General features: G+C 52.8%; 8 protein-coding genes across 8 annotated transcripts; 2 read left to right on the top strand and 6 right to left on the bottom strand.

The window, feature by feature from the left end:
- Window positions 1-206: 206 nt before the first annotated feature.
- POX_c03983 (uncharacterized protein) lies at window positions 207-1,757 on the bottom strand (the record flags this gene model as incomplete). Its single annotated transcript, XM_050112868.1, has 3 exons — window positions 207-1,018; window positions 1,180-1,347; window positions 1,418-1,757. 3 exons carry the CDS (start codon window positions 1,755-1,757, stop codon window positions 207-209), a joined length of 1,320 nt encoding a protein of 439 aa, XP_049970424.1.
- Window positions 1,758-2,328: 571 nt separating this feature from the next.
- POX_c03982 (uncharacterized protein) lies at window positions 2,329-4,276 on the bottom strand (the record flags this gene model as incomplete). Its single annotated transcript, XM_050112867.1, has 3 exons — window positions 2,329-3,425; window positions 3,524-4,095; window positions 4,164-4,276. 3 exons carry the CDS (start codon window positions 4,274-4,276, stop codon window positions 2,329-2,331), a joined length of 1,782 nt encoding a protein of 593 aa, XP_049970423.1.
- Window positions 4,277-4,643: 367 nt separating this feature from the next.
- POX_c03981 (GPI-anchored wall transfer protein 1) lies at window positions 4,644-6,204 on the bottom strand (the record flags this gene model as incomplete). The annotated part of the gene is made up of 2 exons (XM_050112866.1): window positions 4,644-6,038; window positions 6,109-6,204. The coding sequence occupies 2 exons, from the start codon at window positions 6,202-6,204 to the stop codon at window positions 4,644-4,646; spliced, it is 1,491 nt and encodes a 496-aa protein (XP_049970422.1).
- A 3,967-nt stretch (window positions 6,205-10,171) lies between these two features.
- On the top strand, window positions 10,172-11,170 carry POX_c03980 (uncharacterized protein; the record flags this gene model as incomplete). Its single annotated transcript, XM_050112865.1, has 1 exon — window positions 10,172-11,170. The coding sequence occupies one exon, from the start codon at window positions 10,172-10,174 to the stop codon at window positions 11,168-11,170; it is 999 nt and encodes a 332-aa protein (XP_049970421.1).
- Window positions 11,171-12,235: 1,065 nt separating this feature from the next.
- On the bottom strand, window positions 12,236-13,732 carry POX_c03979 (Short/branched chain specific acyl-CoA dehydrogenase; the record flags this gene model as incomplete). Its single annotated transcript, XM_050112864.1, has 3 exons — window positions 12,236-12,602; window positions 12,698-13,546; window positions 13,635-13,732. 3 exons carry the CDS (start codon window positions 13,730-13,732, stop codon window positions 12,236-12,238), a joined length of 1,314 nt encoding a protein of 437 aa, XP_049970420.1.
- Window positions 13,733-14,636: 904 nt separating this feature from the next.
- POX_c03978 (uncharacterized protein) lies at window positions 14,637-16,392 on the bottom strand (the record flags this gene model as incomplete). Its single annotated transcript, XM_050112863.1, has 3 exons — window positions 14,637-15,390; window positions 15,465-16,150; window positions 16,351-16,392. The coding sequence occupies 3 exons, from the start codon at window positions 16,390-16,392 to the stop codon at window positions 14,637-14,639; spliced, it is 1,482 nt and encodes a 493-aa protein (XP_049970419.1).
- Window positions 16,393-18,600: 2,208 nt separating this feature from the next.
- Window positions 18,601-20,393, bottom strand: POX_c03977 (Protein ssh4; the record flags this gene model as incomplete). Its single annotated transcript, XM_050112862.1, has 3 exons — window positions 18,601-19,412; window positions 19,511-19,816; window positions 19,895-20,393. 3 exons carry the CDS (start codon window positions 20,391-20,393, stop codon window positions 18,601-18,603), a joined length of 1,617 nt encoding a protein of 538 aa, XP_049970418.1.
- A 1,232-nt stretch (window positions 20,394-21,625) lies between these two features.
- Window positions 21,626-23,341, top strand: POX_c03976 (putative Xaa-Pro aminopeptidase; the record flags this gene model as incomplete). The annotated part of the gene is made up of 2 exons (XM_050112861.1): window positions 21,626-21,752; window positions 21,951-23,341. The coding sequence occupies 2 exons, from the start codon at window positions 21,626-21,628 to the stop codon at window positions 23,339-23,341; spliced, it is 1,518 nt and encodes a 505-aa protein (XP_049970417.1).
- Between the last annotated feature and the right edge of the window lie 2,540 nt (window positions 23,342-25,881).

Here is a 25,881-nt window from a genome sequence, read left to right as displayed (position 1 = left end):
CTCGGAGCTGAAAATTGTGAAAGACTAAATGGGGTATCTGAAAAAACACAGGAAAACAATATTCCCACAAAAGGAAAACACACACACACACACACACACACACACAAAAGATCCATCAAACAATGCACCACAAGACCAGAACCGCCAACGCCACATACCCTTCCATACACTTATAGCGAGAAGGGGGTAAAAAAAAGGATCACTTCTCATCTGATGACCGGATCACCCATCCAATCAGGCTCTTCAAGCCCAGACGTGGAGATGAGTCTGCTCGTATCAACATCCTCGTTGCTCAGTCTCAGTGGACCATGCGACGCCTCCGTCATGCCCTCCCACCGTGAATGACGAAGACTCTGACGACGAGGCCGATCACCGGCCGCGGCGACTCGGCGTCGTTGGTCATCACACGCAAATACCTGGAACCCTCGCACATGCGTGTCCTTTCCATTCTGGTGATTCTCAAGCACTCGCATCTGAATCACCATGGCCTTGAGGACGTTGCCAGCATACGGATCCTCCAGATCATCTGGCACAGCGTCATCCCCGGCCTCGGAGTCATTCTCTTCATCGTCAACAAGGCCACCTCTTTGTCGACGTGCAGCGGCACTGGTTGACCGACGCCGGTTGCGCCGGAGCATATCGTCACGGACCCAACCTCCATTTCGACCACCGACGCCATCCAGTGGGATATTGACCCAGCCGCATGGGGTTTCCCCTTCCCAGGCGGTGAATTCCACAAGGTCGTTGCCTCCCATCCCGGCCAGGAAGGACATTTTGGTCGGGGTGTAGCTCTCGTCGAGCTCAAAGTCTAGGTAGACGCGGATGCGGACGATGGCGACCAGTTTGAAGAAGTGGAGCGTCAGAGTGTGAGGCTGTGGTCCGTCGGATTGCCAGTACTGGTCGGGGGAAGGGTGTCGAAGGGCTGCCACGCCACAGCCTGGCTTGGAGGTGGATACGGTCCATGACGCGAGAGAAGAAATCTCGCGGAGATGAGGTGGGATTGGGGATGCTGATCGATCTGGGTTTTGGGCAAGTTAGCAGTCAGCTTTGATCGGTTGGTGGGTGTTCTCAAATGGCCTTTTTTTTTCCTTTCTCTTGGGGAATCTTTGGGTCCTTGCGTTCCAGATGCTGGATATTCTGTTTGGTAAAAAAGGAATGGTAGTTGATATCTTTTCATACCGTGATCGTGCATTTCCAGATCACCGTCTTCCTCCTCTTCCTCTTCTTCTTCCTCCTCCTCTTCTTCTTCTTCTTCTTCCTCCTCCTCCCCTTCATCTTCCTCCCCCTCTTCTCCTTGCTCATCATGCTCGTAGTGACCTTCTTCCTCTTCTTCTAGATCATGATGCCCTTCTTCAATCATCTCTCCAGATTCAAAGACCCCATCCCCGCGGTCAAACGAATCTTCAACCCCCCCCACCCTCATACACAACATGTCCGTCCTCATCCACAATCAAATCCGAATGATCCTCAAACACCTCCTCTTCCTCGCGCCTCGGTTCCGGCAAACGCGGCTCGCGACGTGGTCGCCGAAACATAGCGAAAGGATCAGTTGGCATTGCTCCGTGTCGAGCCGTGACCGGAGCAAATTCCGGCGTGATCTGCTGCGGTCCTGACGATGGCAGCCGATGCGTGGGATTGGACGGAGTCGCTCGTGAAGGAGGTGTTTGGAATTGCGCGCGCAGACTGCCGGGTTGATTGGTGCCGTCATCCCTGTGACCGTAGCCGTGTAGATTGGGCTGTCGTCTTAGCTGGGGCATGGTTTTTTTGGGGGGGGGGGGGGATCGGTAAAGAAATGAAATATTGGTAATTTTCAAATGGGAAAGGAGGATGGGGGAGGATCTGGGCGTGTGTTTTAAAATTTTGGAAAAATTGATTTAATCAACCCCCTCCGATTGTTTACCTTTTTTTTGGAGAGAGACACCGCGGGGGAAGGTACATTTCCTTTTTCGGGTTAGCTTCCATCGACGTCAGAGCCGCTTGGCGATTGTCGAGTCGGTGAGGCTGTAGTCGGGATCATAGACGGTTGGAACAAAAGGGGGGCTTGGTACATATAGGAGGATTGTCAATTGAGATTGAATTGAAATGTTGTAGATATGTTTTCTGTCTCTTTTGAGGTCTTACAGCTTGTCCTTTTTCTTTATTGTTTTTTGTTTCTTGTTTTTTTTTCCCCAAGTGACATTCCCGTTTCCGTGGAGCTGCATGGAGGCAAGAAGACGTTTCAAGCTGAATGCAGCTGGACTCAATGACGAGCACCTCATTGATCTTGAGAGGGAGAACCACGAAAGCGAAGCATCATACAGTACTCTCCAAATCTGTTCATTCTATTCATCAAAACGATAAATGCCAAGAGCTTCCAGGTTCTTGATACCGTTTGGCTTGTTGAAGAACATCTTCCCAGACCGAGTGGTCGCCCAAGGTAGGAACAACTCTGTCCAGCAAGTCCTCACCATCTCGTGCAAAGGCAATCAGTTCCTCCTCGCTGCCCCAATCACCCATTGCCATGACACCAATCGGCACGTTACTCTCCTCCGTATACCCCGCGGGACAGCTGATTGCAGGACAGCCCGTAAAGTTGGCCAGCCAGACGTATTCCATATTCCGTACGGAGGTCTTGCCGTCCGACAGACCATAGGCAAGCTCCGTCTCCCCTCCTTCGATACGCCAGCCCGGGATGGGGGTCGTTGGGGTGAAGATCATCAGGCCGGGGTGCTTTTGGAAAAGATACGACACGTGCTGCATGAGCAAGTTGCGCAGCCGTTGAGCGGCGAGAAAGTCATTCGCAGTGATCTGCCACATTCCGATGGAGACGAGGACCTTGTTGGGCGCAGACAAGGACCCCACCTGGCTGGGATCAATGCCGGCGGCAATCTCTGCCATGATGGTCAAGGCGTGGGCGCGCTGACCCTCTGGCAGGTAGGGGATTGAGATATCGATAATCTCGTAGCCCTGTTGACGATAATGCTCGAGCGCAGCATCGAATACGGCTTTGACGGGCGCCTCGGCACGATTGACCCAGTCCCGGACAATGCCGATTTTCTTCGCCCTCTGATGGTCAGCTGGCAATGGCATTGGTTTCGGAAATTGTGCCGAGATAGCATCTTGTGACGCGGGTGCCGGGGTTGCCATGACGCGATAGGCAAGCGCGAGGTCGTCAATACTGCCAGCAATGGGGCCGAGGACACCAACCGTGGGCGCAAGACTGAGAGATGGTGCCCCCGAAACACGGCCGTGCGAGGACTTCAGGCCCCAGACACCACAGAAGGAGGACGGAATACGAATGGAGCCACCGCCGTCTGCGCCGAGGGCAATGGGCACCAGACCTGCACTGACCGCATAGCCAGATCCGCCAGAAGATCCACCGCAGTAATAGTTCTTGTTGTGCGGATTTCGGGGGGTTCCATAATTCGGATTGTTGTTGTTCGTATCTAATGAGGGTTGTTCAATGATGGGTGAGCATCAAGGCAGAGAGACCGACAAGGAGGCGAGAGTCTTGGGGAGGGGGTCTCTGCTTCAAGCTACTTACCCAAGCCAAGCTCGTGCATCGTGGTTTTACCAATGATGATCGCACCAGCATCCTGCCACTGCTGGACACACCACGACGTTCCATCGGACCCATGTTTGAAATCGAGCTTGGTGCCAAGTGTGCGCTTGTAACCTGCGACGTGGACTTCATCCTTCACCGCGACGGGTACACCATCAAGCACACCGAGAGGCTTGCCCTGTCTATACCGTTCGGAAGAGGCCTCGGCGGCTGCACGAATGAGATCGATCTGGGACTCGAGAAAGGCAGTCGAATGTTCTCTCGCCGGTGTACAATCGCGCTGCACTGACTTGAGCAAAGTCGTGATCACGGCAACTGGTGTCGTCTCGCCAGAGTTATACCAGGCATGATAATCGGCACACGTGTAGTGCTGACGGTTGCTGGTTCTCTTCCGACAAACCGTTTCTTGACCGTGTCCGTGAGAGCTACTCTCAAGTGGAATCACGGTGGGATCAGAGCGGCCGGTATATCTCTTCAAATTCGGAATCTTGTGGATCACGTCGAAGCCGGCATTACGCCAGAAATAACTTTGGAAAAAGTTGATGTTGTGAATGCTGGTTCAGAGCAGAAGAAATAAGCCTCTGATACAAAACAGAGATCGCATTTTCCGATCGCATCTTACAGGGTTGCGCTGATAGTCAGTGGAGTGCCCCGAAATACCGGAATTACTTGTGTCTCATTCTTATAAGGCACCTCTGGGCCTTCAATGGGCGCAGGATAATTCAAGAACGACATTTGATCGGAGCTCAATTTGACGATAGCTCGATGTCCTCGTCCATATAAAAGGAGAAAACCACGTCCCCAGTCGTGCGGGGAACAGACGTTCCGAGCTGACCTGCGCTGGCGTCATGTGCCGAGGCTCAACTCCGCTGGTCGGTGCGTTTTGTGCCTGCCAACCAGGATCAGTCAACCACTCCCCCCCCCCCCCAAAAGTTGGAGAGGCATTGAATTGTATGAAGAGACTAGGCTTACGATGAGAGCAGTTTTAGGTGAATAGACTCAATTTTGAAGTACGCTTGCTTTGAAGTAAATGCCTTGTTTTTTATATACAGTCAAATCTATGAATACATGGTGCGACCGAGACCGAGACACTTATATACAGCTACAGACGGAGTTTGACATTGTACTTGTCCATGACCAGGGCAAGACCAGTCAAGACACCTGTGTACACCACCAAGATAGCCATCGCTTGGGGTGTTTTGACATCCAATGTTGGAACGGTCAAATTGACGAGGCCAGTGAGCAGATTAGCCGCCAGGAAGATCGCTAGACCACTCCGGTTGAAGGCATGGAGGATCGGACTAGTCGCAAAAGCGTTTCGTTCCTGCTCTCCTTCCAGACCAGTGGCGCGGTGCACCGAGGGGAAGAAGATCGTCTCCACGAGACAGAACAGCAGCAGTTGTGCGCTGTTGAAAGCAGCGACCCACAAGACATATGGCATGTTAGCCAGTCGCCGGGAAACCAGAATGTTCGCTCCGTACCCAAATGCGTACGAGGAATTGAAGAAAAACATTGTCAGCCAAAAGGCCACCTGAATCCCCAGGCTCGTGATCACCGAGTTCCGGGCTTGCCGAGGAGTTTGAGTAGAAGAAGTGCCCCGAGGGATGATGCGGGTCCCCACGCCTCGCCCCGCGAGGAATATGGCCAGATAGCCCAGGAAAGAGAAAACTCCCTCCCGGTTCTTGGACAAGAGGTCCGGACCGCGGGGGGACACTAGAATGTAGCTCTTGAGATTGGTAGACTCGAGAGCTACCTGATACGCAATGGCGATGATGACCGCCAGGGCTTCGTATGATGGGATCAGGGCAGTCAACGAGTCAAAGACCTCCACAAAGGGAGGCAAGAAGCCCAAAGTGAAGAAGAAGTTCCAATGGACACCGTATTCGGTCACATGCTCGGCATAGTCCAGACCTTTCACACTCCACAGGCGAACGAGACCCAGGACGAGCAGGGGAATCGAATGGCGTGCTGACTGAATCAGTCGCCCAATGAAGGGCGTCTTCTTGGACTGAGAAGCACGACTCTTGAGCACCGCCCGGGCTGAGACCACACCGGCAGAGAAAACAAAGGAGCCCACCCCCAAATCCATCAATGATGTGCCCCAGTTTTCGACCTTGGCAAAACGACGGGGAAACACCCGGAAATCGACTGCCAGAATCGCAACGCAGGTGATGATCATCATAGCAGCACGGTAGGTTGTGAGAAAAGGATGAACGGGCAGGGACCCTGCCTGGTCTGGGGATGAGCCATCTGTATTGACGGTCTTGCGGGGAGGCTTGGCCTTTTGTTGGGAGCGATGAGGGGGCTGAGTGAGATAGAGCAGAACGGCCGGGGTGATCAAGAAGATATTCAAGAGGACGGGCGCGGATGAATAAGCGGTGGTTGCGAAAAGAATGGCCAGGACATTGAGAATGAAATCAGTCAAAAGCGCGGCCGGGCTGTAGGGCGTGAAGAAGGACAATCGAGATTGGAGTGCCGACCAAAGAAGAACTGATGCCTGAGGGAGTCCGTCAGCGCCTGCACGTGGTGTCCTGAAGCGACTGCAATTCAATTGGTGGTTTCCTTACTGGTGCGACAAAAGCGACAGCGTTGATGTCGGAGAGGTTGCTTCCTGCGAGATTGGACACAAAGGCCTCTTTCCGGGCCTTGTACGTGGGATCCATGCTGTAAGGAGAGGGAATTTACAATTTATGATGATAATATGGGAGGTCCCAAGTCCATATCCGAGCTTGAGTGATCAGCCCCGAGGGGTGTAAGAGTGCTGCAATTTATGGAAGTGAAGAATGAGGACAGCTCATGAAATAAGTTCCACGCGGCAACAGCTCAGCGGACCGCGAGGCGTGACGTCGGAAGCGGACTGGGGACACAGTGGCAGTCACCTGATGCTGGCTGGAAACCGTCAAAGATGGGCAAATTGAAGTGTCCACCTCAAAAAGGTCAGCCTGCCTTTGAAATTGTCTTGAGAATTTCCTATATGATCAAATAGAAAATAATCGAGCTAGTGTAAAATTGATGTCACGACATGTTCCCGCGGCCAAAACTCATGGCTCGTATTAAGGGCGACGCGCACCTCCGGCATTTACAACGAGGTCTATGTTAGCGAATTCGACTGAGCGGATTACAATCCGCCTCTCAAGCCTCTCGAAAGACTGTCTTCAAATCTGGGTCTATCGCAGGTAGATCTGCCCATAATAGTGAACAGGCACTTCTCCGACTAGAGTCAGCATAGCCTGCTACTAGACTGACGACTTTATTCCATAGACCATGGCCCTTTGAGAAATGCCGCGCATGTTTTTAGTGGGAAGAACCATCACAACCGCACAACTCCCATCAAGTAAAGCCACGAAGAAAAGGCACTTGGACAGAGATCAAGAGTTTTGACATGTGTAGGGGAAAAATCGAATTTCCATGCCCACCGGGTCAGATCAGACGTCGAGCCAGTTCATTGCTTTCAAGCTGGACAAAGATATTCGAAACTAGTCCACATCACAAGCCGAATGGAGCAGCAGTTCGACCAGGTGGAGAGATGCGGGTAGCTCGACGGAAGCCGATAGGCCCGGCAATCTGCTGGTAACTTTGACACGAGGCTCTGACCGAAAGGTTGTTCGTCTTCTCGAACAAATTCACCCCCGATGGAGGAGGTCTCAAGGCTCAACCCAATTCTCACATGACGCAGAGAGACTATGAATAGACTTGGCAGCAGCGTGCGGGTACATGTTCGCGAGAGTGGATTCGCGTTAAAAAGGGGGAATCATCTTCAGTCTCGGCATTGATTCGCTCTTTGAAGCGACAACAGTATACCCAGATCAGTCGTAAGAACCACAGAGTCGGTCGCGAAGCCCCTTCTTGCTGGAAGGCGGACGTCCAATGATCGATCTGGATCTCTGTTATCTTCCCAGAGGCGGTCGATGGGGCTCATCGACGGTCTGAGAGTCAGTCATGTACGAGCACAACGCGACAAGTGGACCTGTAGGAGACAAATCATTTTTGGAACTACCCAAAAGAAAGGAAAACCATAAAATGACAAGGAAAAATTGTGTTTGCATTCAAAAGAATTCTGAGTTTCTTGTGTCGGCTACTTCCAAAAGCCAAGCAGGAAAAAACAAGTGAGTCGGTGTTACATGGCGGTGGTGGATGGGCGCCGTTTTGAGCCCAAGGGGGATATGCTTCATGAGTAGTGCGCGCTTTGCCACGACGACAAATCAAGATGCCTAAGATGAAAGAAAATAGAAGAGAGAGAGAGAGAGAGGGAGGAGGGAGAGAGAGACCCAAGAGACAGACGATAACAACACATGGCATATGTCGTTGGTTACCAACAAGCTAGAAGATCACTGGCTGTGTTCCGATGGTGTGGTAAACGCCTCGCGAGTAGACGAGATCTCCGCCACCACACTCGAGTCGTGACTCGAAGCTCTGTTCGATTCGCCTTTGAGCTCTGATGAAGAGGGAACCACCCCTGTCATGATTCTCAAGCACCCAAAAGTAGGACCGTTTCCCAGGGACACCGTCACTGGGGTATGACTGGATCGAGGAAGAGGCAACGGCAGGTCTTGATAAGACCCCGCAGATCATCAATCAGACCGACTCATCACTCTGCGAGCGCGCGCGAAAAAGGGACCTACGAGGCTGAGTGAGGGGGGCAATTGAGCAGGTGCAGGGAACTAAAGTGTTATGGTTCCCAAATCAGACCATCTGCTCGGTCTTCTGTGATCTGACAGAAGTGTGGACACTCGACTCAAGTGCAACGGCAGGCGGTCCATCTTGGTCCCTGTCCGATTCAATCCTAGACGATGGCACGCACGCAGAGCAATCGGGGAGAGCGAGTCACCTGAGGAAGTGGGGGCCAACAAAGAGCGTGTGTGTTCCACTTTACCCCCCTGACCCATCGTCATGCATCACCGTCGCTTAGGGGGGAACCTAGCCGCCAAAATTCTGACATATCGTGCGCATGATTATTCCGGGGAGAGGTCAGAGCCCCGGACGCCGGTGATTGGGAGGGGCCGGCGGCTTGGCGTCACGGATTGACCGACCTGCGCGGCAGTTGGCCTCTTCTAGAACCACCTTCGTGCTTGGGGGACTGACTGGCAGGCCCGAGCGGTTGTCATTTGCTGCATCCGAGCTTTCGGGCTGGCCGTGGTGTCAAAAAGGTTTGTCCATGGGCAGAAAATGATATCGCAAAGGACAGGCTCTGATGGTTCATGATGGACGAGCGGTCCGCGCGATTGGCAGCGGCTGTCCTCAGAAGTGGCTGTTGCTGCGCGCTAGCCAACACATCCTCATCCCCAGTATATGCAGCCCAGCCTATACCCAACGCAGGCTGGATGGGAGAGAAAGAAACGGAGTCATGGCTTGGGATCCATTGAGGACCTCGGTTGGTCCACCTTGCCTTCTGGCGCGATGTGGACTGGAAAGATCATCGGATGTCAGGAAAGGATGACAGGGGGTGCCAGTATTCCGGAGAGCCGCTTTGCAGTAGTCTAGGTACTGTGATTGCATCACGCAACAAGCTCTCCTAGCCAAGAAGGCTAAACTTACACCCGGGAGGTGGCCCGTCAGCCGTCAGCAGCCAGTAATCAACAGTCAGTATATGACAGTTGGTCCTCTATACTCTCGAGTCTACGGTTCGGTCTGGAGCAGAGTGGGTTGAGAAGTTCCCGTTCATGCTTGCCTGACGCGAAGGAATCGATGGACCCCCAAAATGGTTGAATGGTGGACACGGACGTACCCTCGCCATCGGCGCCGAGCTTTATACCCAAAGGGACTAGAGCGCCTTGAGCCAGACGCAATCCTCGACCGTCATACTTGCTAGTCCCAGTCAGTTGATACCTACCTACCCAGTGACCCTAGGCGTTCTTACACCCCTTGATGTCTCCACAGGGTTCGTGCAGTGACCCTGATGGTATCATTGGTTGGCGCTGCGTAGCTTTGCTACCCGTTGGGCGTAACCACCACTCGGAAGTCGGGAGATTGACTGCACCCTTTGGGGCGCAACTTTGATGCTAGTGACAATCTGGAGAAGTGCCCTCTGCGAGATTGTCGCGGCGGTGGAGGATCGTTTGGTGCGAGGCTCTCCGGGGGTCCTCTTTGTCCTCGGTGCAGACAGCGCAAACGACCAGCCTATAAAGAGTGCTCCCAAACTGTAGGCGCACGAGGCGGTCTTGACGAGATTCGATCTGGTACCCTGGTGCTTAGTGAGGTTCTGTCTGCTGGGTGTGAAAAGGGGGGGGGAAAAGCTTTCGAACCCAGCCTTGACGCGCTACTCTGGATCCAAAACCGACCTTGCTCGGTTCCAGCGTCTCAGGAGGGGCGACGCCGCCGCCCCCTCCCCCCTCCAAAACGGTCTTGGTGAAAGGAGCTCTAATAGCAATCCTGGCCGTTTTAGCTCCGAAGGTCTCGCACAGCAGAGACCCATGTCGACTTCCTGTTAAATGTGTGTGTGTTGTCGTCTTTTGCTCCCGCTGGATGGGTGCTGGACCCTATGATCATCTACAAATCCGTGCTCAAGCGAGACAAGACCGAGCGCTCGGTCATCGAACGAAAATTTGCAATTTTTGTTCTCTCTGGGTTTGGCAACGCGTCTCGGATGACTCGGCTTAGAGAAAAGGAATTCGCACAAGAGAGACCAAGATCATGAGCAGTAGCGGCAAGGAGGGTGCGCCGTCGCGGAGGCGTGAGTCCCGTTCGGGGTCGAGGAAGGTTTCCTTGTTATCGGCCGAACAATTAGAGCGCAAACGGGCCATGGATCGCGAAGCACAGCGGTCCATTCGACAACGGACAAAAGAGCACATTGAACAGTTGGAACAGCAGGTCACCATTCTGCGGACGCAAGTGGACAATATGCGGTCGCAAAATCAACAATTTGACGATTTGGTTCGACAGAATGCCACTCTTCAGGACGAGATTGCTCGATTAAAAACCCAACTGGCCAGCTTTACTGGACCCCCGAGTTTCACAAACAGCCATGAGCAAGCTGGTCATCATCGCACCGGATGGGATGCGGTGGAAAATTCCAACGGATCAGCACCCATAGTCCCTCCGACGAATACGATCTTGTCGCCTCAGTTTCCTCCACCTCCTCCACCACCACTAAATCACCCGCTCTCGACCAGACTACCTCGCGCGACATCAAGCCTGTCTATGTCCAGTCGGTCACCCCATCCGCACGAATGGCAGCCATCATATTCGAGCACGCGATCCTCATCGATTGGGGAATCTTCAGACCCCGAATACCCACCTCGCATGGAATCCTACACAATCGAGGGACATCTGCAGCAGCAGCAGCAGCAAAGTTCGCGAATGGTAGCACCTACTGTTCCTCTCGTCTCGCCCCAGATGAGCTTCAGTAGCGCGGGGGGAACACACCATTCTGGATCAGAGCCATCCTTTGGCCAGGGATTCCACATGTCTCAACACTCTGGACCAGGATCTGCATTGGACGGATTGCCGAGTATGGGAAGCTATCCATCTGCCCACCGGACAATGTCTCTTTCCATGCCTGTCGTGAGTGCTCCATCTCCTGGGCATCCAACAACTCCGTACCCGTCGGGCCCTTCCCCATATCCGACACACCCAGGCCAAGCTCAGCAGAGAGATCCGTCATTTTCGTATCCCTGGAACCCGCAGTCGTAAGCCTGAGAGCTACGGACTTATTCAATGACCATAACTATACCGTGGCCTCACTCTCGGCAAACAGCGCCCAATGACAGTCCATTTGTCCGGAGATGGGTTTGGCATCTTCCACAGATACACCAACAGTATGGGGTGTCGTCTGGCTGGCAATGGAATGCGCGAGGAAGACTCACACTCACTCAATTGTCTTCGCAATCGTGTATCAGGCGACTGTCAATCTTGAACCCTAGAGGGTAAGACGTCATGCCGAAACGAGGGCATCGAGGTCCATCACGAAGAGGCCGGGTGGTGATTGATCTCATCCCCAGTAGCGGGTCAAGGTTCCCAACAAGGTCAGGGTTGCCCCTCTTGTCTTACCACCACCTTTCATCCTCGGCCACAAGCGATTTGGAAGTGGCAAAACGCTTCCAATTGAAAGATCCTGGCCCGCCACCTAAATCGAGTGAAAGGCTTAACGGCCGGGTATGTTGAACATCACCTTTTGCCGAATGGAGAATGGAGAAAGAGGGTGCGGGATATTAGACAGCAGCAACCTCAATTGATAATATGGGGTTCAATGAGGGAAAAGAAAGAAAGCTCTGAGAATGTTACTCGGTGCATCATCATGTGACATGCGTTTGTAAAGCGATGTGTCACGGCAGTTCTGGTGTGTCACCGACGCAACCTTGGGTTTTCTCTGAAAGTTGCTCATCCAAGAGATCTCAGTCCAGTCGGATTTGGGTCGGCTGATACCAACCTTAGGTTGTGGTGTCTCAAAGAAAGAGAATGAGGTCGAGGGGCTTGTGCTTCAAGTTGATTCCTAAGCAACGGGGGAATGAAGTTGGACTTGAAGGCTGTACCGCATCTACCTCTCGAAAATACCTAGTGGATAGAGTGGAAGTGAAAGGAAGTGGTACTCATTTGAAGAAATGGAAGGAAAGTGTCCAACAACACATGATCATTGCATGTTGCATCCCACAAACCACAAAAAATATATATCTAGCGCAGACCAAATGCTAATACCAGACCACGAGAATTTGAAACCCCACCGCACCAGAACACACGAACAGAAACTAAATTTCTCGTCTAATTCGTGTACTCCTTCTGCAACATCTTGGCAATGGTCTGTAGTTGAATGTTGCTGGTGCCCTCGTAGATGGCACCGATCTTGCTGTCACGGAACATCTTCTCAGCGATACCCTCGCGGACGAAGCCCATACCGCCCATCCACTCAACAGCGGAGCCGGAAACACGCCCAGCGACCTGGGACGCGTAGAGTTTGGCCATGGCAGCATCCTTGACAAACTCTTGGCCAGCCTCCTTCTTACGGGCGGCGTTGTAGACGAGAGCTCGCGCGGCAGCGATCTCGGTGTAGGCCTGGGCCATCTGGTGCTGCATGCCCTGGAATTCACCGACCAGCTTGCCGAATTGCTTGCGGTCATTCCAGACATAGCTAATTATTTCCTTCCTGTCAGCTACTATCTGCTAGAGCCGGCGAAGTCGCCCAAAATGGAAAGGGGAAATATCAAAATTTTCACCGGCACTTACCGCGCAGCATTCTCCCAAGCACCAAGAGCCAGACCGGTCATCTGGGCAGCGATACCGATACGTCCCTCATTCAAGATCTCGATGGCGATCTTGTAACCCTTGCCCTCCTCACCGAGCAAATTGCTCTTGGGGATCTCCACGTCGTCAAAGTTGAGCACACAGGTGCTGCTAGCACGGATACCGAGCTTCTTCTCCTTCTTGGCGATGGAGAAACCGGGCGTGCCCTTCTCGACAATGAAGGCAGTGATGCCCTTGTACCCGGCGCTGGGGTTCAGATTGGCAAAGACAATGTAGATTCCCGATTCCATGGCGTTGGTGATCCACATCTTGGAGCCGTTGATCTTGTAACCGTCGGCCGTCTTCTCAGCCTTGGTCTGCAGAGCGAACGCGTCCGAGCCAGACACCGGCTCAGACAGACAGAATGAGCCAACGGTGTTGGTGCTCAATTTGGGCAGCCAGGTGCGGTGGGCCTGGGCATCGCCGTACTTCATGATCGCGGTGTTGACGAGGGTGTTGTGCACATCAGCCATGACGCTGACACTGGGATCAATACGGGCCAACTCCTCGATCGCCACGATCGCCGCGGTGAAGTTCATGCCGGCTCCTCCAAACTCCTCGGGGATTTCAATACCCATGATACCCTGCTCGAAGAGCCCCTCCACGACAGAGGCATCCATAGCCTCAGCTTCATCCATATCCCGGACCTTGGGCCCAATCTGTTCGGTCGCAAACTTGGACACCATATCGGCCATCATAGACTCGGTCTCGGTCAACAGCGAGATGGGGGTGGGAGTCAGTTCGGAGAGATCAACTTCCCGCCTGCGGGGGGTTGTGGAAAAGGCATAGGCGCTGAGGGAGGAAAACAATTGAAAAGAAGTGTCAACACACGCGGACTCAATTCGGGGCAAAGAAGCCGGACAATCGACCTGGAACCTACCTCTGAACGGGGCGAATGGAGGCAAGCCGCCTTGTGGTCAAACGTGCGGTAGGCGTGGAGCGCGACAAGGGTCGCAGCGCGCGAGTGATGAACGCCATAGTCAAGAGAGATCCGCACAGCTCACAGTGAGAGTTAAATTGTTCAGGCTGAGGTTGGTGCAAATAAAGAGGAGAATTACAGTGGCAGAGGTGAGATCGAACAATCATAAATCACAAGGGAACGAGAGGTGGCCGCTGAGCCTCGGTTATCGGCGGCTTTGGGGTCATCTCCGATCATTCGCGGGGAGGCGGTGGGGCCCCCCAATTGCCTGAACCCAATACGTTTGAACACTATGAATCGTTAGAAATCAGTGAGGACTGAGGACTGTAGTGCGTCTACTATAGAGGCGTTTCCCGCCCTGTTTTATAGACGGCTTTTGCTCTTTGGTAGTGAGCTTGTCAGTGACGACTTCCTGTAGGCATGTGAGGTGACGTAAGCCTTAGTTTCCCGAACCTCGGCATTGTCTTGTCCATTGGCTTGAAGATTGCGGACCACTCCAACTTTGTTGTGAACAGGGAGATCTAATACTTGACCACAGACAGCTATTCGGTCCATTCTCACTCGATCCCGATGTGCGGGCTCCGCACGTCCGGGATTCGGTACAAATTTCTTCCAATCGCAAAAGTTGTTTCGGACTTTATATGCTTGAATAGCATGGGCTAAGGCATTTACCCGCCGCTTCTCCCGTGCCGAGCCTTTCGCCCACTTGGACTGCGATCAGAAGAATAGTTCGCTATTTTGCAAGAGTCGTTCGCCCGCGGCGATATGAACGAAAAAAAAAAAAGAAAGCCCGAATAAATTATTTACATAGTACCCAGAAAGATTCGTAAGGGTCAAACTCGCCCAAACACCATGCCAACCGCCACCGCCGCCACGCTCGTCATGGGTAGGCAGAAGATAGGAGAAGAAAATGAAGTGAGAGATGGGATTTCACTGGGAGCCAGATCGGTCTCGATTCCCATTTCAAACCCAGATGGCTTGATTGGGGTCCGGGATGAAGAATTGACAGCCCAGGTGGGACTCTTGAGCGTGCGCCTTGAGTTCCCTCAATATCTGCTCTTCAGGTGGAGGACCATCGTCTAGACCCTCCTTGATGTGGATAATGTAGACTGACAGCCCTGTCAGTGGTAATGGATCGGCATCTGCCCAACCCACATCATTGGGTTCGGCGACATCCTTGCTGCCGATACGATCGACGAGCGTCTCGGGCATGTCGACAGCACGGATACCCCCCGAGGAAGGTTCTGATCGGTCGAGGCTAGGATTTGAGCGACTCTTTGAGCGACTCTTTGAGCGTGGGCTGAGAGGGGTGCCGCTGCTATCACCGAACCCACTTGTAGGCTGTTTTCGCTTCTTGTCGAGAGAAACGGAATCCCGTAGCTCCATGACTTTCCCAGCGAGTACTTTCAGCTCCGCTGCCACGTGACGAGGACAAAGGTGACCATACAGATACGAGTCATCGATGCTGTCACTGAAAGAGCATTCCATGAAGATGGCCCCAAGAGAGCCCGCGTGAATTTTGGGTGCGGCCGCTTCCCAGACCCGTTTATTGCGCGGCTCGAGAGATACCGTGTCCGGCTCTAAATCTCCAAAAATGATGATCTCCCTCCCGGTGCGATGGTCACGAATGAAGAAGGCGGAGCTTTCTACAGAGGCCATCATGGGCTCCTTTGAAGCAGCGGGAGGAATCTGCGGGGAGCGAGCTGGCGAATAGAAGCTGCGATTGCGTTAGCGCCTAGTCTTCAATCTCTTTCTCGGTGGTTTGATAGAATTGTGGGGAGCGATAATTACCTTCCATCAGTTTGATCCATGGAGACTGCACGTGAAGAGAACATGTATTGATCGGGTGGAAATACAGTGCTTCCAACCCTGTGGTGCATCCCAGACTCTGGATGGAAACGCTGCTTGCTATGACCGTGGCTCACGGAAAGGCATTTGGTCAGAAGACCGTTGCAGGCACGAACGTAGCCTCTGGCATCTCCGGTTCCGAACCGCGTATTACCACCTTCAACCAGACGCTGATAAGTGAGCAGACCCGCGCCACCATCTTCATCCGACAGATTGGGCCATATAATATCGTTGAACATGTGATTTTTGATGGCTGATAGCACTGATGGCAGAGCTGCGACAGGCTTTGGCCCACTGCCCGCCTCCAGGATTGGCGTGTTGATGGCCAGACCCGAGACGTGGTCGAGATGAGGGTGTGTGATCAGAACGGCACCAATGATTTCGCGGAATATATACGCAGCGTTCGCTTCTGCACTTTTGGCGGGTAAGTGTAGACCTTTGAATGGCCCCGCCGTCATGTTTCCTTGCCCGTCTATCGAATCCGGCAGGAAGTTTTTCAAGATGCGAATGATCCCGGCCAGAAGGGTCCCAGCATCCACCGCGACCACTGATCCAGGGGTCCAGCTCATCGACGTTGAACGCACCAGGAGACCTGTTACATGATCTTCCCGAGGACCGCCATTCGGACCCTATTCTTGGTCAGTATGCGACATAATCAAGAAAGGGAGCGCTGCATCGACGGAAAGATCCATCAGAGGATGGATCCGCTGAGGGAAGTAACGATATCGACCAGAGTCATAGAGCATCTTCACCAGCTTCACCCCCGAAGCGCTTGCAGACAAGTAAAAATCGACAAAGACCATCGAAGACTTGGGTCGGAGAGTCTTACCAAGACAATAATCTGGAATGCGGGGGTTCCTGATTCCGACATCTTTGGTCTACGCGCCACGCGCTGCGGACCCGAGACAAAGATTGGGGTGTTTGAGCCGCACAACCTGCCGGAAGACCTTGTCACTAAATCTCACAATCCGATTGTCAGTGACACGGTTGTTTCAAAATCTCCGGGGCAGCCTGACCAAAAGAAGCCAATGCGGCAACACGATCTGGCGGGCCAACACGGCCAGTTTCGATGCAGGCGAATTCGGCTCGGAGAAGGTGGGTGAATTGCTCTCACCGAGGATTGACTGCGATCTGGACTAGTGGTTGGGTGATGCGGCCAATAATTTGTGTCACTGTGGATGCGCACAGGATGGGGGAGGCAAAGGGTGCGATCGGTACGGAAGGAGAGGGTTGGGCGACGTCGAGATGCAAACTAAGAGTGATCGGGCGGGAACACCGAACACCTGACTCGGACAGCGCAGTGCGTGAAGTAAGTTTGTCAGAGCTACGGATAGCAATCTCTGGCGTGTTGGTGGATCGAGGATCGAGGCCAAACCCTCCGCCCAGCAGGGAGGAACCTTCCCTGGCGTGTACAATCAGCCGCAAAGGCACAACCGGTGCAGTGCAGCACAAGACTCGAATCCAGTACTGTGAGGATCTTCGTACACAGCCACAGAAGAGGGGGGGGGGGGACGCTGAACACTGTCCAGTGTCGGCAATCTTATGTGTTGATTTTCAGTTACTTAATTGTCACAGTCACTCTCAGGTGGGGTGGCACAAAGCTCAACTATACACGATGATATACGATTGAGAGGTGGATCTGGAAGTCAGTCGGTGCAGGAAGCATGTGCTTTGCACTGACCAGTGGCCACAGCATGAAGCGACCAGGCGTTGTCAGCTATTAGACGGGCGTTCAAGATCAAAGCCTTTGACGACTGACGGGGTTAGACCGAGCTCACACACACACATCCCTCTGCCACACAAGGGTTGCTGGGTTTCGGGCGGTTTCCCTGGAAGTTCACGCAATTACGTGAGGTTGGGTTTATGCAGGATTAGTGACGAGCTCAGAGCTCTTGGAGCCGGGGTCAACTGGGGTGGGCCTGGGCGCATGCGTCTCCACCGTCGCGGCACTGACGGCCTGGCAGAAGGTCTTCCTGTACGGTCTAGTCCCAGTGAGCCAAGGAAGCGAAGGATGAGTGGCATCGAGTGCTTATTATTCAACGGATCTGCTCGAAGTAAGAGACCTGTTGCAGACGAAGTCCGTAGATTTCAGCCGTGGCTCTCCTCCTGGATGCTTGCAAGACTTTTTAGGATCCAGATCATGTCTGCGGTCGGAGACCTCCACTCGGTCCGTTTGCATTGGTACCCGAACCAGAGAGAGCTGCTGGAGAGAGTGTAGAGGACTCGAAAGCGGAGCCTGCGGAGCTCCAGTCTGGCGGGGACACTCCGACTCGGAATCGGTGGGTGACTGGGCGGATAATCTTTCCGCTTGGTTGTCGACGATAGCGGGCGGGTAGAAGCGATGATGAACGGGTCTCAACTGAACATGATCTCATCGAATTCCAGTTGGTGTGGACATGTCAAGACTCAAATGTTCATCGTCCCGATCCATTTCTGAGGTGCAGGACCTGGCTTCGACTGACCTTTCTGACACGAGCAGCAATTGCACCTTACCCTGTGCATCAAAACTCTCTGAACTATCAAGGTTGGAGTGTTACAGCCTCGAGGTCATACCAATTGCCCGGGCTGGAATTGTTTATCAAAAATGGTGACGAGAAACTAGCAAAGAAGATATTCAGATTTATGATTTGCACCACAACTACTCAGGTCGACTGCCTCGATCGACTAATATTGAACAGAACATAGTCAGGGTGGTCGAATGACAGGACACATTGGAATGAAAGAAGAAGAAGGCCAACACCCGCTGCCCCCTGGATATACATGATCAAAAGTGGTCGCCCTCCCAACAGGACGCCGATAATTCCAATATTCCCCGAAAACACCAACTTTGCTGGACCAGCCCAGCCGGAGCCACATGAACGCCAATCGCAAACTCGCTCAAACATTCCCTCCTGAAACCTGAGAAGGGCAAGTAATCAACATATCAAACGACAATAGGGCTTATACCGCGATGAAACGCCGCCCAAACAACCGATCCGGTAAAACTCAAAGAGATAACGAGTGGGTATGTGCAAACATAGATAAAAAAAAAGCATAGTGTTCAAAAAAGAAATCGAGGGCCAAGCGCAATGTTCAACTTTTAGGGGCGTTCAACGAAGTGACGATCCACTGCCGCTTCGTAGCTGGGCAGCTCCGAATTAAGCTGTTCGGTGCTCTGAGGGGCGGATGAGCGGTGCGGGTCGCTTGAGCGCCTGGGAGGCAGCTGCAAGGACGCATCGCTGCCCCTTCGACTGCCCGTGGGGCTGGAGTACTCGGGTGGTGGAGCTTCATGATCATCAAGAGTGCCTGATGCTTCGTCTGCGCCAGTCTGCTGGAGCTCTTCACCCTCGTTGCCCACGCGGCTCGATCCTTCACCGGCGTCATCACGGGACGGGATATGAGCTAGTTGGGCCAACGAGATTTCGGTCGGCGATCGCACCGGCCCTGGGCTCACAGCTTGAGGGATCACAGTGCTGGAGCTCCGGCCATGGTAAGACTGGTATACGCGTTGAGAGATCGAAGCGGCACTCTCACGGCCGGATTCGAGCAGGATGCTGCCTTGCTCACTACCGTATGGTGGGGGCGGGGCGAGGCTGCCCGTCATGGGGGCGAGACCCCATTTCTTCACATTGGCTTCAATGAACACGAATCCCATCTGACCAAAATTCACGTGGACCGTACAAGGACCGTTGGCACCAATGGTTGGGAATAGGTTCTGGGAGCGGTAATTGTGAACCACATCCTCAAGCTTCTTGCCGTTGCGCGTGAAGAAGATCGTTCCAGATCGAGGTCGATAACCGACCCCGATCACGTCGCCTTGGAGGAGTGGGGGTCCATATGGGGTGGGTGTGAATGGCTGATTATTTCGGCGGTGGCCCGTCGACTCATAAGCAACGGATGTCTTGTGGTGACCTACAACAAAGTGATGGGAGTTAGCCGTGCTGCGGGTGACAGACCCCACGTCGGTTCAAATGGCACATTCGCCCCAACGCGCAAGATTGTGTACGTACCAGGCATCCGGAAGAGCGGGTAGGGTTTCGTCGTCAAGCCAATGCCCACCATTGTGGACTCTGGTTTGTCGTAGATCTTGGCCTCCCAGTAATAGACCTCGTTTTGTTTGGGGAGAGGCAAATTGGTCTGCACACTACACTCCGAATCGAAGAATTCAATTTCCGTCCGAGCTTCCACGAAACAGTTGGCAATTTCCAATTCCGGCTGGAATTCCCACGCGGAAACGCCCTTTTCCTGGATGGCCAGAAATTGGGATAGCGATATATCGGTTTGCATGGATTCGGGAGGGTTGGCATGAACAAAAGCTGTGTCTGGGTATTAGCAACGCGCTTCCAATCTAAGAATAACCGAATCGCCAAAATCGAAGACCGGGGCCACCTCACCTTTCGCACGAAGATATTCCGACCGCGTCAAATCATCCATGGTCTCCAGCGCCGCCTCCTCCTCTCGTAGAAAAGCTTGCTCATCATCATACTCACCGGGGCGACCGATGCGATCGAGCATGATTCGCCCCCGGCGAGTGTACTTGAAGAAAAAGAAGATCGCAAGCACCACAAAAGCAATCGCGGCGGATCCGAACGCCGAAAGTATTCCAATTAAGATGCCTTTGCCCGTTGAGCCGGTAGACTCGCCACCAAGGGTGCCGGCGTGCCCGGCACCGGACCCCGAGCTTGACGAGAGACTGGAAATGACATGTTGTAGGCTTTCCTGTATTTGCTCCTGGGTGAATGAAGAGACTCCGGTTTGGGTTGTCGTTGAACCTATCTGCGTCTGGGGAGAGACGAGTCCGAGCGGTGACGTCGACGGAGTGGCTATCATGGATACGAGCGTCGAGGGCAGGCCAGCGAGCGCACCGGGGCCCGATGCCTCAGGGCTCTGCATTTTTCATGAACCGAGCCGGGTAGGGTCACAGAAAAGACAAAGTGCGATGCAGATGACAAGGAATCGAAGCGCGGGTGGGAAGAAGGGTCAGCGGTAAGAGGCGAGAGGCAAAAACGAAGTGAAGGCTGCAGGGTCTCGAGGGTGGTGGAGTGATCGGGTGTGGTAGTAATCGTAGGTGTCCGAGCGCCAGCACGGGAGTAGTAAGGCGGTCACCGATGCCCAGTGGCCGCAATGCTTTCCAATCACGCACCTCGCGGAGGATAAGAGAGGGAGTCGAAGGGAAGGTGGTGGGGCGGAGCGTCCACGGTAGTGGTGGAGAATTGGAGATTGGGTCGAAGGTGTCAGGGTTAATAAGTAGTAGAGTAGTACTGCCGAGAGGGTAAGACCGGGCGAGGATCAACGGACTTGAAGTAGAAGAGAGTTCGGATCTGCCAGATCTTATAAGATTGATGTCTTGAGAGTAAACGGGAGCACCGTTGACATCTGAAGGAACCAGGGCCGGCGAGGAGGGATAGGTGCAATCATCGATCTGCCTTATGCACCACGAGCATCAGGCGTTCCACCGCCTGGATGAGCGCAGGACTGAAGACACTGTACTGCAATTACCGTATGAGGATGCCATCCGTGGAACTGGAAATGGCGGCAAGGCACCTGGGAGTACATGTTTCTCCGATCTGGTCACAGTACCAGTACAGTCGTACTCAGCAGCAGTATCGGTCAACGCTTATCCCATCATGAGGTACTAGGATGGCCCCTAGGTACCCGGTACTTGCCCTGGGTCGAGGGATGCAGCTCCTCCGGGTCTTTGGGGGTTCCCCTTCTCACTGATTCAGTCCCTTTCGAAGGCGTGCCTGGCGCGAGTCAACAAGGCGTTGATACTGAGCTTATCTTCCGTAGGGGTAGGACTACTCCTTCGTCTCCTAAGAATTTAGGAGTCATTAGATATTCATGCTGGCCGTACCCCGTAGTACTGGCTGCGGGCTTCTGTCCGTGATCTGCTGCCCGGGCGGGGCCCCTCGTCACGATATCTTATCTAATGTCTCCTTCTACTTCCAGTAAGGTTAGTACCTGGCTCCAGCTGCCTGGCCCTATCAGTTTATGACTGTACATCCCTCTCACTCCTCGCCCTTCCTCCCTCGTGGATCCTTGATCGAACATTTACCATACCACCACTTTTCCAAGCTCGCTCGCCTGCGTTCTCCCCTCAATCAGCCTGCTCCCCATCGCAGACGATGCGCGTCAACCCTCGGGCGGGTCCCTGCGACACCTCGGTCAACCAGGCCGACGCCATCATCAACGCAGTCGATCCGTATCAGATTCGTCTGTTCGTATCGGGAACCTCCTGTGACAAGTACCCAGGTAGGCCCCCCGTACGCTCCCACCCTGTCTCGTTTCCACAAGGGTGGGCCAACTTCTGGCCCGAGGCCTACAGTGACTCCCACCTTGGCGATACTGAGTTTCGACTTGGCCTTGGGCCCGCTTCGCTGAAAGCCGTCGGCTTGTGCATCCACGACGCTACCTGTGATCTGCATTGATTAACGTTTCTCCGGCGTGCAGCGAAACAACATGCGCGAAATGTGGCACGTAAGCTTGGAGTGTCGCAAGGTCTCATTTTTATCGCTGGCCAGCCAACAAGCAACTGGCGCGACTCTGATCAAGCACGACCGTTTCGGCAACGACGATACTTTTACTATCTCAGTGGTGTGGGCGAATCCGACTGTGCGCTAACATACGACATTGGTCAGGATGTATTGACTCTGTACGTGCCGGACTTTGACCTGCGGCGTGCGATTTGGATGGGCCCTACCCTGTCACGGGAGGATGCACGGGATCGATACAATTTGGATCGGGTCATGTATCAATCGTCGCTGGTGCCTGAGCTGGTTTCGTGGCTCGATAAGCGAGCATCAGGCAATTTGCTTTATATGATTCATGGCTCCGAGGCGCCTGAAGGACTGCCGGCAGACTTGCCGTTGGACGTCGACTCGCTCCGCCCAGCGATGGATGCCGCTCGAGGGGTCAAAGATGAATTTGAGATCCGCATGATCCGGGAAGCAAATCGAGTGTCGGGGTTGGCACATCGCAGAATTCTTGAAACGATCCACAAGATGTCGAACGAGTCGGAGATTCAGGGGTCGTTCCTGAACACGTGCATCTCCAACGGAGCTCCAAATCAATCATACGATATCATTGCTGCGTCGGGCCCCAATGCAGCCGTTCTTCACTACGTCCGAAACAACGAGTCTCTCGAGGGTAAGCCACTAGTATGTCTCGACGCCGGTGCCGAATGGCAGTGCTACGCTAGCGACGTCACCCGAACGTTCCCTCTCGGCGGTGAATGGCCCAGCAGATACGCTCGAGACATCTATCGCGTCGTGGAGCGTATGCAAGAGGAATGTATCAAACGTATTCGTCCTGGCACGCGCTTCCTTTCCCTTCACAACCTTGCCCACGAGATTGCCATCATCGAGTTACTGCATCTCGGTGTGTTCAGGGGCGGCAGTCTGTCCGAAATTCGCGAGTCTGGTGCCTCCAAGGTCTTCTTCCCTCATGGTCTGGGGCATCATGTGGGGCTTGAAGTTCACGATGTGTCCGAGTCATCCATCATGGCACTTCATTCGGACTTTGACCATGATCAGTATGGTCCTATTCTAAACCCACCGGGGAGTCTGGCCCCGTGCACTTTGTCAGCATCGCTGCTCGAAGAAGGCATGGTGGTGACTGTAGAGCCAGGTATCTATTTCTCTGAATTGGCTCTGACAAACGCACGGAAACAACCTCATGCGAAGTACATCAACTTTGACATTGCTAAGGAATATGTTCATATTGGTGGAGTTCGCATTGAAGATGACATTCTCGTCACCGCCCGCGGTTATGAAAATCTCACGACGGCTCCGAAAGGGGAGGAAATGCTTGCCATAATTCGGCAGTCTACAATGCAATCCTGAAGATATAGACCTTTTTGACAACTGTCTATTGATGTATTTACCGAGAGCATTCATCCTGCACTGTGCCTATGGCGCACGAAGATGAGACCGCCACTGGCTGTGGTAGATTTTTCCGGCCCAGTTCTCAAAGATTCGCAGGGCACACTGCGATCTAGATCGTGTATATCTGGTGCCGAGGTAGTCTTTCGCGTGTATTCACTTCCGTGGCGGAGGGAAAAAAACATACCTCTAAACATGCGATTTTTAGCGGCTGACGATGACCAGCGATGGAGGCGAGGGTCTGCAAAGTCAAGAGAGCTGTTGACAACAGACTTCATGTGACTAACCAGTCCCGTCCATATTTGGATTTTTATTGGAGCTTTAGTAGTCAGTCTTGGAAATGGTCATCTTCAGACAATGATGGTGCCTGGTATCTGGAAATCGCCCTTGGTGATCTTCCAATTCCTTGGGGGTATATTTAGCGGTGTTAGAGGTGGACCTACGTGGCAGGGCTAGAACATTGAAGGAGAACCAGAGGATGAAGATGGTGAGACTAGTGGGGAGCGAGTCTCTGCTATCTCCATGACCCCGTGAGACCCATGGAACTGATAGTAAATTGAACAAGGGATGGATGCTAGGTAATTCTAGTGCTGACTTCGCAGGCCATTGCCCATTGCCTTGGTGCTAATGGGCTGATGGTCTGGCCGCCACGTTTGAATTGTAAGGCGATGCCGACCATAGAAAACCAAAAGAGTATAGGGCTTGCAAACGGGCAGCATAATTATGACTACAGGACTAACCAGAAGTCAGGAATCTTTCGTCAGAACCGCGAATTTCGATATGCTCATTCTCGAACTCTGTATCCACAAAGATTCATAATGAAAAATACTCCTTCGGCGAGCCCCGTCGAGGCACACAAGCATCTAATCCAAGGTCTAGTCTCTGATCAATCCTGGTGTCACATTCATCAGATTCAGGAGCTGGAAGCTTCTCTCGCTAAAAGATCCCACAGAGGGGTCGAGGGGGCAAAGAACGGAGACAAAACGATGAAGGCAGAAAAAAAAATCAATAAAAAAGGGCCTTAGGCCAGAGTCCATCTTGATCGGACCCACGATTCTGCAAGGGATAGCCGTGAGAACAAGCTATTCTACCGATGTGTGTGACGTGGATCCACGTGTTGAAATTGACCGCGTTTCACGACTGGAATGCGTTAGAAAGTCATGGTTGATTGATGCAAGGGTCCGAGACTGCTCAACCGGGAAGGACAAGAGAGGGAAATTCTAGACCGGTTGGAAAAAAACGGTGAGGTTTTTTTTTTCTGTGAGTACAGACCACTAGTCCAGATGCAGTGTTGATGTTAGGACTATTACGATCTCAATGTGATGCCCGATTAAGATCGGATGTGAACACTGTAAAAGGATGGTCTGGCAGCAACTACAGTCACGGTAGATCAGATCTGAGCAAGGAATCGTCAGATCTTACCCACACCTTGAATGGATTTGTGCTAGCCTTGGAAACTGGCTTCTTGGAAGTGGTTGTAATGCGTAAACAGTTTCGTGTACACTTGTATGGGTCTTGTGTCAACTTGTTGAGAGATGCCTCTTCAGGCAACCTAAGTATGAATACTTCCTTTTTTTCCCTTTTTTTTTCTTTTCTTTTCTGCTCTATGCTTCTTCTCCACGTTAAACAGCCCATCATCCCTGTAGTTTTCCGAATTTTCGGGAACTCTTTTACCCCCTTCAGTTTTCCAATCTACAGAGATTTTTTCTTCAACGCAAAACTCGCTCGCTTAGTACGGAAATCCAGAGCCGGCTCCGAGACACCTGGTCTATGCTCTCTCTTGGGCGACCATCGCAATATGTAGTGACTCCATCTTCCCCTATCTTTGAAGGGGGGTTTCGTAACCCCTATTCCGATGTGGCAAAAAAATCCGCTTGGTCTTGTTGATGGCGAAGGGAAAAAGCAAGTCTGCCATAACTGATGGAGTTGGTTCCAAGTATGTAAAGTGTACAATATTCAGAATGATCCAGCATCAGAAATCCACAACAGTGAGATTGGGTACCTGAGTACATTACTACAGTACAATACATGCAATATCGGGAGCTGACGGTCCCGACCAGTCGCCAGACATCGGAACTGTCAGGTCCCGTAATACCCGAGATCTTTTTCGCATTTCTCCCCTTTTTTTCCTGGCTCCATTTTTCTCCGTCAAATTTTCAGCGTGTGTCGTCATTACCCGGCTGAGGCAGGCAGAAGGCGTGGAGTAGTAATTCTCTCTACAAATTCCAGACCACATGCCCCCTGGGATTTCATGATTCTTTCGTCATGTGATAGTCATTCAGTCGGTTCCACGTTCGCGAGCTGACTGGGAAAGTCGCCATGAAACAACTTGGTGCGGTCGCGTCCAAGGTCACAAAGCGAGACACAATTGAAGGTCAAAATCACGCGATCGAGATCATGCCAGTCAGTCGTCGAAAAAAAGATGGGAATGACTCCGTTAGATCACGCCTTTGACAAGCGCTAGCGCAAGGGTTAGGCGCCATTTTTCTTAGAAAGTCGTA

The sequence above is a fragment of the Penicillium oxalicum genome, chromosome III, assembly GCF_001723175.1.
Source record: "Penicillium oxalicum strain HP7-1 chromosome III, whole genome shotgun sequence".
Classification (NCBI taxonomy): domain Eukaryota; kingdom Fungi; phylum Ascomycota; class Eurotiomycetes; order Eurotiales; family Aspergillaceae; genus Penicillium; species Penicillium oxalicum.
Note: the sequence above shows the minus strand (reverse complement) of the source record. Positions and strands in the feature narration are given on the sequence as shown.